We start from the raw sequence: 13,978 nt of genomic DNA, 5'->3' as shown, positions 1-13,978 counted from the left end.
TGGTTTGTGACGGTGTTGTCTTCCTCTGCAAAGTTGATTCACTCACAATTACAGCTCAATATTTAAGAATGGTTTTCATAAGTTCCAATAATTTTCATAGTGCATATCTACATATATCTCGACGCATTACTATCCTCCACTGCCCCTTGATCTTACACTATGTTGTCATCAACTTCAGTGTGCAAGTCTTTTAGTGACTCCTCGGAGAACTCTGCGTGCGAAGAACGGGGGATAGGAGCCTTCCTCAGCCCCGTAGGTGTCCGGTATGCAAAACTGCTTCGGACTGCTGTCCACTTCAACTTCTTTCGAATCTCCTTGTCCTCGAAGTCGTCGCGTGTGAAGTGGTCCTGACAGTGACGTTTTGTTAGCACCGCAGGACAGGGAACGCAATGGGAAGATCCAACAAACACTACTTTGATACGCACGGCTGTTCTTCGCACAGTTGAACTGTTATTCAGTACTGTGTGCAAAGGTTCTGCAATGAAAAATAAACACGCCACGAAATTTACCTCGCTCAAGCGTGTGTTATTCGTAGGCGCGAAGTTCTTCCGGCAGGTTCTGTGCCGATCTACGCGTTTCGTCACTTTTGCCCGTCGGAATGCAGAAAAATGCTTTCCCTGACTCTGTCCCGTTGCAGCACAACATCCAGACATGGTTGTTCGTAGTTCCTCAGCTCTCTGAGATACATTACACGTACAAAACACCAAGAGCGCCACACGAACGTACGCGCACATGCGTCCCAGCTATTGCATGCCCCGGAGACCCGGCGGGAGGTTGGAAGCAAAGAGGAGGAAAACGCACCACGTGACGCGCCTCGGCGAATGAGCAAGGCGGCGGCACGGGGAAAGCGAATGCGATACTCTTCCCCCAGTACAGTGACTCTAGCCGCTTTCGGGGCCAGTTCGGCGCGCTACCACAACAACACCTCTCCAAGTATTCCGAAACTATGCGTTGGAGCGAGCGGTGACGTCACTGGAGTGGCCTGCAATCTCAGCTTCACTTCTCGGAGCAGTAGGGCTCCTCCTCTCTTTCCTTCCTCCATGCTTCCAAGGCTCGTCTGCTATGTCTCCGAGGCAGTTCTCGCTAGCATTTCAGGTACCACTTTGCATCAAGATTATAATTGCCCAGAAAAGACTACTTCATTCATATTCTACTTTGAAGGCGACTACTTCCCTAACTAACTATCTAAAAACTAACATTTGCGTTGACTAAGTGGTCTTGAAGATTATCTTCAAGACCACTTAGTCAGCGCAAAAGTCAATAAGCCACCTCCTACAACCGAAGGCTGCCACCCATGCAGCACAAACTCATCCAACGTAGTATATTGTCAGTCGTGAGCACCGTAGTCAAAGTGGATTCGTAACGGGATAACTGATTTTTATTTGATAGGTTGCATAATAGATATAGCATAAAATTACAACGCGCCGTGCGGCCACGCGTCCTCTTCCGTTCGTGTCTCGTGGTTCTCTCTCTCGGCCGTCGGCCGGTGCGCCTCCGTTGTCATCTGCTATACCTGCATTTCGATAAGCAGCGATGCCTTGCGATGGATTCTTACTTCGCTGACAGTGTCTATTAGAATGCAACGCATGCAAAGCACAATATGTTGGCCAAACTACAACATCTTCCGAATTCGTTTTAATAATCACAGATCCGATAATACAAAGAAACCAAATCTCCCTGTGTCATGTCATTTCAGTCAAACCGGCCACTCATCCAAGGACATCCGCGTGTACATCTTACAATCTGGTTTCCCCTCTGACCGTAGCAGGCAACAGCGTGAATCATTCCTAATCCACAAATTCCAGTCCAAAGGCCGGAACAGCTGTCCAGTACTGGCATGGCGACGTTTGACTTACAAACATATGCATACGTGCAGCCAAAGGCCTCCGGATATTTTTCCCCTTGTATACTTCACTGGCTTTGCACTGGGCTTTGAGTGGTAAGTTGGCTCACCCTGACGGGCGGAATCACGTGTTACGTGACCTTCTGACGCCATCCGCTCAAACGTTGCCTGCCTGCGTTCTGCTGATGAGGCCCAAGAAGGCCGGAACAGCTGTCCAGTACTGGCATGGCGACGTTTGACTTACAAACATATGCTATATGTGCAGCCAAAGGCCTCCGGCTATTTTTCCCCTTGTATACTTCACTGACTTTGCACTGGACTTTCAGTGGTGAGTTGGCTCACCCTGACGGGAGGAATCACGTGTTACGTGACCTTCTGACGCCATCTGCTCAAACGTTGCCTGCCTGCGTTCTGCTGATGAGGCCCAAGAAGGCCGAAACAGCTGTCCAGTACTGGCATGGCGACGTTTGACTTACAAACATATATGTAAGTGAAGAAAATTAGCAGAGGCTCTTTGGCTGCACGTTGAACATATGTTTATAAGTCCCAAACGTCGCCACACCAGCATTGGACAGCTGTTTCAGCCTTATTGGGCCTTTATCAGCAATGCGTAGGTGGGCGACGTTTGAGCGAGTGGCGTCGGAAGGTCACGTGGAGCATGATGTCAGGGTGAGAAACTCACCTAAAAAAAAGTGTTATGTAAATACTTTCAGCTCAGGCAAGATGGCGATGTCCGAAGCACACCACGTTCCGTCAGTCCTGCATGTGCACTTCCTTCTACAGGTTTCTCTGTTCCTGATCTTCCAAAGCGAAATGTTTCAGTTGTGTCCTCTTCTATGGGTGTCTTATATTTACTCTCATTACTGGCTTGTACTTACAAAGATGTAGGCCTTTATTTGTTCAGTATAAAAAATACAGCGTGTAATTTATTTATTTGTTTGTAATCACTATTTAGTTGGAGCATTAGCTTCGTCCCAAATGCTGACTCCATCACACGCGCAAATGCGCTTTGGATTTTGAGATATTCCAGATGCTCTAGCGATAATGCCACAAGCAAGCCTGAAAGAGAAGAAAAGCAGACAAGCAGATACAAACACATTCCTGTCGATGTCCGTCTGTACAATAAAGAATGTCCACAGTACAAACGAAACGGAGGCATGCACTGAGCAGTAATGAGGAGCACCTGCAAGCACCACGCACTGCTTAAATATACACATACGAGTACTTGTACTTCACTTTAAGGACAATTGTGTACTTTGTGCTAGAATTTTCTCCTGTAGTTCCCTGCCATGTACTGAATTACACTGCTTGTAGGCAACAACTTGAAAAATATAAAATGTTTTTTTTTTGCGTGTGCGTGTCTGGATAGCTGGATGAGTTGGGAAATAATATTTTGCACACGCACAGCTGACTGCTATGCATATTGAGCCATCTGTTACAGTCCATGTTCACGAGGGAGCAGTGCCAATCAAAGCTTTTTATCCTCACTTTCTGTCACCGTCAAACACTAAAACGTGAGGCAATACAAACATGCAATATACTTGAGAGGTACTTTAAAGTATTTTGTTCAGTACTTCACACCTTACCTTACATTTGTAATATGGTACTCTATAGCAGGTGCTTGGAACTTTGCATCAAGTACAATTTTGAGGTGCTTTGCCAGCCATATTTACAGCTCTCTGCAACTTTAACTTAAACGCAGCGACGGGTGGCGGAGCAGTTGGAGAGAGAGGCTATCCCACTCATGCTTGGGGGGGGGGGGTTTGTCCAGAATCCCCCTCACGGTAACCCTTCTCCGCGCATTCGGAACAGAGAGTCTGACGCTTGATAAACACTCTCCAAGTATGAACGGGATAGCCCACACCGTCCTCTCCCTATGATTCTACTTCGCGCCGATAGGGTGGCCCTCCAACTGCACCGTCAGCCATCACCGCGTTAAAGTTGATGTTGCAGACAGCTGTACTGAGGGAACTTGTGATCCCTTTCATACAGACCTTGAATTAATATCACATCCTTTACTAGCAGTTGGGGACCTCGCAGAACATATAAGAAGTGACCTCCCAATAATGTCGCTGACTTTAACCAGCTCATTCGTTTTCCTAAATACGCTTCTCCCAGTACTGTCTGGCTCCACTTCACCAAGGCATCCATACTTCTGAAAGCAATGATGGCATCTCTGTTCAGAAACTGAAATTTGAATACCAGAGCCGCAACCCTTCAATGGCAAGGAATATGAACACAAAATAGCAAATTTTCAAAACACCTTGCAACAGATATCCAGGGGTACTAACCTGGGAATTTCCTACAACACCAGTCCGAGGTTCATAGACATCTCCAGTGCTGCGATAAAGATAAGATACCATGTATAGCGATAACAATGGGCTACGTAGGTAACGTTAATAACCTTTCGCATCCATTTGACAGATCGCCGAGCTCGTGTATCTCGACCCTGTGCACTCCGTCACTGAGACCGTCTATAGTTCCATCTATGACACATTCTCTGTCAGAAATTTGTGAAAATCGAACTACACCCATGATGCCCGATGTGCTGAAAATTTCGGCCACAGCTGATGGTTTTGAACTTGTTCCTGTGATAAAATAAGTCGTATGGCAGGTCATGAGTACACTGGGGTGATCAGAAACATGTTTCCATGTTGTGTTTTACCTTGAGGTGAGCCGTAACCTTTAAGAACTGCTTTCTTCCCAGTAGCCTGTATAGCACCCAGAACTTTCGCGAATGGAATATCAGTGTCAACAACTACGCTTTGGTTCTGCACATCAATGTCGAATTTCTTGACACCGATGGTTTCCAACGACTGCTGCACTTTCGAAGCACACGAGTTGCATGTCATGTTGACGTCGAACTCCAACTAGTGGAAGAGATACATGCTAATATCATACACGAAAGAGAGATACGTGGAGGACTACCCGCAAGTACAAGACAAGAATTTCTTCAACTGTCACGATCTACGTTACATGCCGCCTGCGAGCAGACGATACCTTTGAGGACGAGCTCTCGGCGGCGTTGGACGCCATGTCTAATTAGTTTTATGCACAGCAGTGATACACATTAGAAGTACGCTTCAACTGATGGGTGGGCACCAGCACGTCAGCGCTAAAAAGAGTCAGGTACTGCAATTTACAATATAACGGCGTTGCTTGAGCCTTTCCTCCATGACGGTTTCGAATTCATAAACAAAACAAAACCACAAAACCCGAGACGTAGTATCTCATGTAGTATCTGAAAGGTCCGAAATGTCATTGCGATTACCAAATCACAAATAAGTAAACAAATATATGAACTATATTAAAAAGCATGAAACAAAAATAAAAGCAATTATAATGTGTAATAACAAATCACACCCAATCACTCATGGGCAGGCAGGCGCAACCGCAACTCTTGCTTCCGGATCGGGGGATCGGGGTCCGATTAACAACAGCTGGATGGATGGCTATGGATCATGCTATGGATAGATGGACGGATACGGTGGCGAACTAGTTTGCAAGCCATGTGGGCAATCTCGCATGGTTTGTCTTGGAGTTTTTCTTGTGTAATACATGAAGGCCAAAACCACACACCCAGTACCCGAAAGTAAGGGGTACAAACCTCCAGCAAAGATGCAGTCCAAGAAGGTGAATTTTGAAACCAAGAACATGGTTGCTGGCAAACGCGAGAATGGATCTACGACAAGCAGTACCTTCGGAATTACGCACAACACACTTCTTGCAAAACCTGGAAAAAAGTGGTATGAGCAGGTAGGTACTGTTGTGCTGTGGTGTAGTGAATAGTTCTTAGCAATGCTGTTAATGTTGCAGCTACCAGAAGGCAAAAGCACAGGAAAAGTGCAAAATGAAACCGAAGACGTAATTCTAAAACGGAGGCTTGCTCAAGCTCTTCACCAACACGACGGCGAACTCTACAAGAAGCGTAAGATGTCTTCATTTTTTCATATGCTATCAATCATATCATATCCCCACTTCTCTTCAAGTTAGAAAGTTGTGATAATCACCATTTCATAACAAAACTACAATTTCAGTGTCGTTGCTACATCCGATGTCCCGAAACGAGGATAAGCACCGTGTACAGAAGGTGTTCCGTCCCGTGTGTGTGTCTTTGGTAACATTTTGTGCCAACCTTGTTATGATGCAAAGACAACTTTCAAAAATTCCCTTTTTATTGCCACTTTACGTAAGATATCTTCCAGGCCGTGCTTCAACTCTCAGCACAAACACATGTATTACCATGCATTCATTCCAGCATGTTGACAGCATTCCTCAGGGAACCAAAACTCCATGTTGAACTTCTTCACTTGCAGTTTGTTTTTCATCTACTTGACCTTTATTCCCCACTATTGGTAGCCTATCAGAGTGTCCGCTGCAAAAACTGTGACGGCAACGTTTTAAATGCTCGCAGATACGGAGTCACGTTCACGCCGGTCGGAGATGCAGTGGGTTCACACAGTGCTTTCGAAGGGCACACTGGCAGACAAAGTGGCTGCACACACGCTGCTCATTCAAGATAGTCCTGTACATAATCTTTCAAGCTTGGACACCCTCATCAGCATGGTTTCGCCCAAGGGCAAGAAAGAATGCCTCATGGCAATGGGTGTGTAGTCCGAAGCACATTGTACTTGCATGAAAACTCACATGCTATGCACTTTTCAGATGGCCTGAGGGACCTGTTTCTCTCTGATCTTCTGAAACCTGATGCAAAATTAAAAGCTTTTTCCCAGGTAATGTACATTCTGTCTGTGAGCAAACATACTTGGACCACCCTTGTTACGGTCTTTGTTTTTTCTTCAAAATTTGTGGACAGACACAAAGAAAAAAAGCTGATGAGCGTTCTATGACTCTTACCCCAAGCCTGTCTTGCGTGTATTTTTTAAAAAGATGTCACACATCATAGAAATTTATATTTAATTTGTTGTATTTATTAGAGCTATATTTCTACATACTTAGAAAATACTTAGAAAAATGTAAATGCTCCTGTTTCTGCAGCGACCCCTAGGTGAGGTACACTCCGTCAAGGACGTAGGGGATTCAAAAAAGCTCCTTCTATGGCACTTTGAAGATCTGCTGAAGAACAGATATGTTACATTCCTTGAAGCAGTAGAGAAGGTGTCATTTGATCAAGTTGACAAGATGAAACTGCGTGCCGTTGCTTGTATGTACCATCTTTTGGCTCACAACCCTGAACAGGAGCAGGTACGTGTAAACATTGCTTGGCATAGCCTTCTCATTCTGTAAAGTGGGATACTATACATTATAGGACTTGTAAGGGCGTAAAGTTGAAGCCATACATAAAACAAAGTATGCAGCATGCATTTTGCCTTGTGTTTTATGGTTAAATCTAGTAGAACCCGAAACCCCTCGAAAACTAGCCTGGCAAAGCGCCAACTGAGCTGCCAATACCAGCACTGACTAACGTGAAGTACTTCACATTCAGCACGTGGTTGTGTTCCTCTAAAATGCTCTAAGCGCAAATTTTTTTTATTTGCCAGGTGTGCTTTGCCACCTGTCATCTCCCGATTTTACCCTGTTATATGGCTCCTGAAATAAAACCAGATTTATTTTTAGCCCCCCCCCCCCCCCCCCCCCCCCCCCCAATTTTTTTAGGCGAACATAAAACCCGAAAACACAAGGCCCTAAGCGTGCATATGGAATACACAATTCCGTTCTGGAAATGAAAACTGACATTGTACAGTATTATGTGGATAATGTGCATCATTAATTAATTAATTAATTAATTAATTAATGATGCAGAGTTAAGATAATGCAGAGTTAAGGCAGACAAAAATTGCAGCCGTGTTCCAAAATCGCTAAGGCTCCATAAACAACGTAATAAAGCTGATGAATTTTGGAAATTTATTTATCGAGTATTGCTATGAATATCCCATAAACCTTTGATAGTCATATTGCTTACATTTGCACTTGGGTCATGTATAACAGAACACGTTTTGTTTTTTTGACTTGTCAACAAAGGCTTGTGAGAGTGTGTTGAAGGCACGGCGGTACGTAGAGGCCTTCGTCGCGTTCAACGTACGGGAATTCTGTGTCTTTCTGTAGCTGAGTGTGCTGCGTTGCGTGTTAGCGCAACCGTATGAAGTTCGTATGGTGGACCGTATGGACTTCGCCACCGTATGAAGTACGGGCGATGCTCACCCTTCAGCAATATTACCAGTATACTTTTAGAAATAGCCCACAGGTGGGGGCCATAGGCCCTCGGAGAAGCCTCAAGCAGCCAAAGATCGCTCCTAAAGCAGCGCCACAGCATCATACAGAGAGGGCGCAAAAATTCAAACCAAGAGCTTCAGACACACTGGTGCGCCCATACCCTTCAGAGGGTTAATACTACTAATAATAAATCTTTGGAGGTCATTCCATTTTATGAGCTGTGGCATCCACAATCGTTTGTCTCTATTAGAATTTGGTGTAGTGTAGTGCAGCGTGTACACTCCTACATGTAGCACAGTTGCCAGATGGCACCCGCTATCTAAAAATTGCCTGTTCCGAGTTTCGTCAGGAATGCAGTCGTGTGGTGAAGATGACTATGTAGTCTTCTCAAGTGCAGCATGATAAACTTAAAGGCTATAGGTATCCTGTGCCTTCTAATATGACGACAATTTCTCTTGTAGTGCATTAGAACATATGGCTTCTCTGACATGCGAGTAGTGGAAATTAAGAAAACCTTTTAAAAAGTTGATCTACGCGACATTTCATGCAGCGTCTGCTGGAGCACCTCGTGAACAAGTTGGGGGATCGGATGCACTCTGTAGCATCTAGGGCCTCTCATTTCCTCACTCAGCTGACGGGCCAACATCCCCTGATCAAGCCCGCAGTTGTGGCTGAAGTGGAACGTCTGCTGTACCGGCCCAACATTTCACCGAAGGCCCAGTACTATGGCCTGTGTTTTCTTAGTCAGGTGAGTAGTGAGTTAAACATGAAAACTGAAATATCCCTTTTGTGTTTTTGGACGCCTTCCAGCATGTGGTTGCCTTATTTCTTTACGATTTTGAAAGAACCGTTTGTTTAGTTGCTGCTGTTAGAGACCCTGCAGAGTTTTAATTCACCAATTTCCGGGCAAGAGTTATCCAGGAATGTAATATCTTTTTTCATGTCAACAGTTATTATTGTCAGACGACGAAGGAGACTTGGCACGCCAGCTAGTCCGGCTCTACTTCGGCTTCTTCAAGAAATGTGCCCACGCCGGTGAAGCGGACTCCCGTACTCTGCGGGTATTACTGACGGGTGTTAACCGGGCATTTCCGTACGCACGTTCAAACGATCCTGATGGAACGGGAGCGTTCTTGGATGACCATCTCGACATTGTGTTCCGTATGGTACATTTGGCTGACTTCAACGTGTCTGTGCAGTCGCTGATGCTAATCTATCAGGTAACGCAATATTCTTCTTCTCGCGGATGTATCCCGTTGCTAAGGATGTGAAAGGGTGCCATAAAGATCACTTTGCTCGCTTGCTCTGCACTTCAGGTGTTGGACACTAGGAGTTCATTTTCGGACCGCTTCTACAACGCCATGTACAGAAAGTTGCTTGACCCAGCAATTGAGCACTCTCATTTCCAAGCCATGTTCCTCAATTTACTGTATCAGTCACTGAATCGTGACACAGAGATTCGTAGAGTCAAGGCCTTCCTTAAACGTCTTCTGCAGGTAAGTGCTCCCAGCTAGAGAAGTTAGAATGTGCATGAGTGAGCATGGGTGCAGCTCTCTGACCTGCAGGTAGAAACTTTGGCAAAAGAGTTGAAAAAAGAGGTGTACCCGCCTCATATGGTGCGGGTACAACTTTTACTTTACTTGCTCACATGAACGTGTGCGCTCATTAAACGAAATAGCAAGGGGCTTGAGGGAGCTTGTGATGCATACATAGGTAAACTTTGCTGTTATTGTCATTTCAGGGGTGCATGTATCTGTCACCACACATCGTATGTGGAGTGATGATTCTTATCTCCGAGCTTCAGAAGGCCAAGCCCAAAGTTCTAGAAACAACTTTTCTTGATAATGGAGCATGTCAACTGCAGGAGGATGAAGAAGAAGAACATTATGAGGATGCTCCCAATGATAGCGTAAGCTGTGTATTGTCATTCCTCTTTGGGAATGTTTCTTTAGAAAATTTGCTTTCCACCCAATATATACCTCTACAACCTGATTTTTGCTCTGTTTTACAGCTCCTGAGATAGAACCCGATTATTACCCTAGATTCAAAACAAAAACAATACACTAGGGCCTATATATACTGTAATCTTAGGCCTCCCCCAGGTACATAAAAAAATGATAATCTGAAGCCTTCACGTGATTGTAAATTTTGCTATTTAAATCTCCACCATAATTTCAAATATATCATGCTTATACCTCCCCAAGGCTTGTACCATATCTTCTAGCATTGGCTCCTCAAAAGTTAGCATTTTGTAGGTACTGTTGCAAGCATTGTATCTTGTTCCACTTTCAGAATTGTCTTGTTTGTCACCATGTCACTTACTCGCTGCTCTTTAATGACTGTAATGGGAAGGTGAGCCTTCACGTCACACTGTTTTCTTACAAAGGATGAGGACGAGAATGTCGAAGATAAATCTGCAGAATCCAATGAAAGCAAGTCTGGAGGAGGGAATGGGGTATCTCCGCAAGAAGAGAAGGATGCCACTCCATCTTGGGTTCATGTGAATCTCCACCCCCAGAAAGCAGCTGGACGAGACCCGCGAAGTTACGACCCCTGGGCCCGTAACCCACTGTACTGCGGTGCGGAATACAGCATGCCATGGGAGCTGAACCACCTTGCCCACCACCATCATCCATCAGTGGCATTGTTTGCAAAACACATCCTTCACGGGACAACCTTGTCTTACCCAGGGGATCCGCTGCAAGACTTTACCTTGGCACGCTTCCTCGACAGGTGAGAGGATGTGTGTAGGGTTGCCACCTTTCGGAGTGAAAAATACCGGCTGAGGGAGAGGAGGTGGAATAGAGGGAAAGGACGAAAGGCTCGTGGGAGAGGGAAAGTGGGTGAGGAACGTTGCAGCTGGCTCGACACAACCACCAACAGCTTTGCACAACCACTGCTCTTGTCCCCTCCGAACACAAGACTTAATGAATAACAATGATAATAAGGAATAATAATAATAAGGAATAGTTAAGAAAACGACTGGTGACTGCGGAGTTGGGTCTGTGCTCCAGATTTATTCAAGATGTAGTCGAATGTTGAAGGCAAAACCCCACAAAAGCCCCTATGAAAAGGTCTTGAGTCACAAATACCGGCAAAAGGCTGCCGGTATCACCTTCCTACCGGCAACCGGCAGAGAGCGCAAATAACCAGCCGTGCCGGTATAATACTGGCCTGGTGGCAACCCTAGATGTGTGGGAACTATTTGTGATTGCCTTAGAGAACGTAGCGCTTAGGGCAGTTCTAAATCAGGAGTTGGTCATGCACAGGTTTGTGTACCGTAACCCTAAGAAGCAGGTACCAACTGAGCAAGAGGCTAAGGACTCTGCAGATGCAGTCTTCGGCAAGAGGAGGCACTACCGCCCAAGTGGGGTACGCAAGCTCAGTGTGTTGAGCAGGGACTATATGAACCTAGCTCCAGGAAATATACCGCCAGAAGAGAGGTTCCTGTACAGGTAAGTGATCCGTTGATGCCTCTCCTGCAGTGGTCTGAGAAACTCAGTGGCTTACTGTATTGCGGTTGATGCTGGAACAAATTGAGGTCGAAAAGCTTAAAAAGTCACACACACAAACGAAATGAGTGTTTAGTTGTTAGAAGAGATAAAGCACATAGCTTAATTCATGTATGCACGTTGTGCAGCATGTTTGTGTGCACGCTCTTCTTCCTATACGTGCTCACTTTTTTTTTACCGTATTTCCTCACATGCAGTATTTAGTGCCATCGCATAATTTGCACACCCCTAGTTTGGCACGAAAAATGCCAAGAAAATTAAAATCGCATAATTTGCACACCCACATTTTCACGTGCGGACATCTCGCCCGCCCCTCCCAGCGACCGCGGCGATACATACACCACACACTTATATGTCAATTTTTTCCAGGTACTTCCATCAAACAGGCCTCGCGGACAAAAAGAAAAAGAAGCGCAAAGGTGCCGATGATGACGCCGACAGTGTTGCGAGTGACGACGTTGAACGTTTGCTCGACCTGTGTGAGCCAGAGTTTGACAAGGAGCTGGACTTCGCTGGTGATTTTGCAAGTAGAAATGTGAGATTTGCATACAGATCTAGAATAGAACCCCCTATATATGTGAACTTAGAGATTTGTATCTGACAAAGTTGATGGCAGACGTACTTATTCTTGTACACACTTATTGCAGAAAAAGAAAGGAACCACGAAGCAGGCTTCAGATGATTCTGAAGAATCCGAAGATGACCTAGACATTGACCTCGACGAAGAGGAAGTGGACTTGGGTGATTTGCAGAATGATGAGGAATTCCAAGGCGCTTTCAAGGAGTTTGAAGGAGATATAGCTGAAGCCAAGACTACAGGTGGCATCAGGGAAGAGGATATTGAATTTTCTGGCGATGGTAAGCAAAGCTGTTGGTACCGTGGTGACTGTTCATAGCATGCATAATTATTATGTCCACTGATTTTTTTTTTTTGCTGTACATACAAATGCTACGATTAGTGTGTATGATGTATCTGTGCACGTGGGGCGACCACACAGTGTGGAACATGTTTTCATTCTCCTCTTGCCTTTGAATACATTTTTAGATGAATTTGGTGAGCCAATGTCAGCACCCAAGAAGAAGCATGCTCTCTCCTATGGTATTGGCAAGAAAGGGAACTCGTAAGTGATTTTTGACACGGTGCAGTAGTCTTTGTTTTGTTACTGTGCTTGATAATAACCACATTTTCTTGCTCTTCCTAGGTTTAGTCTGAATGGCCTGCTGGCTTCAGCAGAACAGGTAAAGTAGTCATAACACTGGTATTTTTACAATTACCTCGAATGAATGTCTTGGGGAGATCCTTTACAGTGCTGCTCAACAGCACATGATGGTGACATACGCGTAATCTGCCCTCGTTGTATTTCAGTTTTCTCACTTGCTTGACGAGAATGCTACCTCTGGTGTTGACACCACTTCAACAAAAGCCTTGTCCAACAAGGACAATGCCAGTGAGTCTCTTAACCAATGCTGCGACTTGGTAATGATATGTATGATATACTAATGGGACATTGTAATATTGTAACAGGTGTGAAGCAACTGAAGTGGGAGATGGAACGTGATGCATGGGTACGTGGACAAGATTGGAGAAGTCGAAAGCGAAAGCACGGTGGGGCCAGAACAGCATCCAGAAGAGGGAAGTTTGGCACAAGAGGGAAAAAACGTTAAACATAAATACTCTCGGGGGAACAGTGCAGCGGTTGCTTGCTTATCTGCTTCTGCACATTTTGTGCAAAAATCTCCTGTGCTACTTTTGAGAGCGTGGTGATTATAAATTTTTTGTGCAAGTACTGTCACTTGTAGATTTTTATTTTTTTTCAGATCTGTAGAAGGTACAAAATTTCTCCCAGCATAGTAGTAGCAGGCCCTTGCAGGTATCGGAACCGTTATTTTTTTAAGGTTCGGTTTGGGTTCTGGGGTTTGGGCTTTGTTGGGTTTTGGGCGAGTTTGATTCCTGTCGCCCTCTGACTTTTTTGGTGACTGCCACATCTCAGCCCTTCAAACTCTCACGGATGCGCTGCTGGTACTCAAAGCGTCCTTAGCTATTTGGATTATGAATGTGGGGAAAAATGTGAGTCTTCGCCTCTGACTACAACCTCTGGCTGCTGCGTAATTCATACCGACTTTATGGCTCGTTAAAAGTTTGTAGAGGAGATGGCCCTGGTCGACGGTGATGGAATGCCCCGGAGGGACGGATGCACTGGGGAGCTCAACCCGTGGCTCTACTCTAGGACGTCACAGATAGAACTGACTGGCTGGTGCCATCGCGCGCGCCGCCGCCGTCGTCCACGGGCCGCTACATCACCCCCCCCCCCTTTCCCGAGGCTCTGAGTGGTGCTTGCGGTTGAGGCCAGTGTCGAAACCGCGAGGTGGAGATTGAGGACGACACATGAACGCCTGGGCGCACGGCGTGTGGTTATGGCAGCTGCATGATCGCATGGGCGAGGGCGAT

The 13,978-nt window shown here is 45.5% G+C and overlaps 2 protein-coding genes and 1 long non-coding RNA gene across 4 annotated transcripts; 2 read left to right on the top strand and 1 right to left on the bottom strand.

The window, feature by feature from the left end:
* Positions 1-990: 990 nt before the first annotated feature.
* LOC135401354 (uncharacterized) lies at positions 991-3,076 on the top strand. The gene is made up of 3 exons (XR_010424789.1): positions 991-1,095; positions 1,697-1,939; positions 2,557-3,076. It is a non-coding gene; the product is annotated as an uncharacterized LOC135401354 (long non-coding RNA).
* Positions 2,712-5,054, bottom strand: LOC135401353 (copper chaperone for superoxide dismutase-like). 2 transcript variants are annotated; one of them, XM_064633723.1, is made up of 6 exons: positions 4,844-5,054; positions 4,509-4,713; positions 4,248-4,431; positions 4,135-4,183; positions 3,838-4,030; positions 2,712-2,902 (listed from the first exon to the last, which is right to left on the bottom strand). In XM_064633723.1, the coding sequence occupies exons 1-6, from the start codon at positions 4,877-4,879 to the stop codon at positions 2,736-2,738; spliced, it is 834 nt and encodes a 277-aa protein (XP_064489793.1). In that variant the 5' UTR covers positions 4,880-5,054; the 3' UTR covers positions 2,712-2,735. The 2 variants fall into 2 exon arrangements, with proteins under 2 accessions (XP_064489793.1, XP_064489794.1); XM_064633724.1 differs by having other exon boundaries at positions 3,838-3,998; positions 4,844-5,050.
* Positions 5,055-5,313: 259 nt separating this feature from the next.
* LOC135401350 (CCAAT/enhancer-binding protein zeta-like) lies at positions 5,314-13,317 on the top strand. Its single transcript, XM_064633721.1, has 17 exons — positions 5,314-5,599; positions 5,660-5,771; positions 6,258-6,449; positions 6,509-6,576; positions 6,842-7,048; positions 8,568-8,765; positions 8,968-9,237; positions 9,334-9,513; positions 9,759-9,926; positions 10,404-10,750; positions 11,287-11,472; positions 11,899-12,064; positions 12,177-12,387; positions 12,575-12,650; positions 12,732-12,768; positions 12,896-12,977; positions 13,055-13,317. Exons 1-17 carry the CDS (start codon positions 5,402-5,404, stop codon positions 13,192-13,194), a joined length of 2,838 nt encoding a protein of 945 aa, XP_064489791.1. The 5' UTR covers positions 5,314-5,401; the 3' UTR covers positions 13,195-13,317.
* The last annotated feature ends 661 nt before the right edge of the window (positions 13,318-13,978 follow it).

The sequence above is a fragment of the Ornithodoros turicata genome, chromosome 7, assembly GCF_037126465.1.
Source record: "Ornithodoros turicata isolate Travis chromosome 7, ASM3712646v1, whole genome shotgun sequence".
Classification (NCBI taxonomy): domain Eukaryota; kingdom Metazoa; phylum Arthropoda; class Arachnida; order Ixodida; family Argasidae; genus Ornithodoros; species Ornithodoros turicata.
This window is presented reverse-complemented; position numbering and strand designations above follow the sequence as displayed.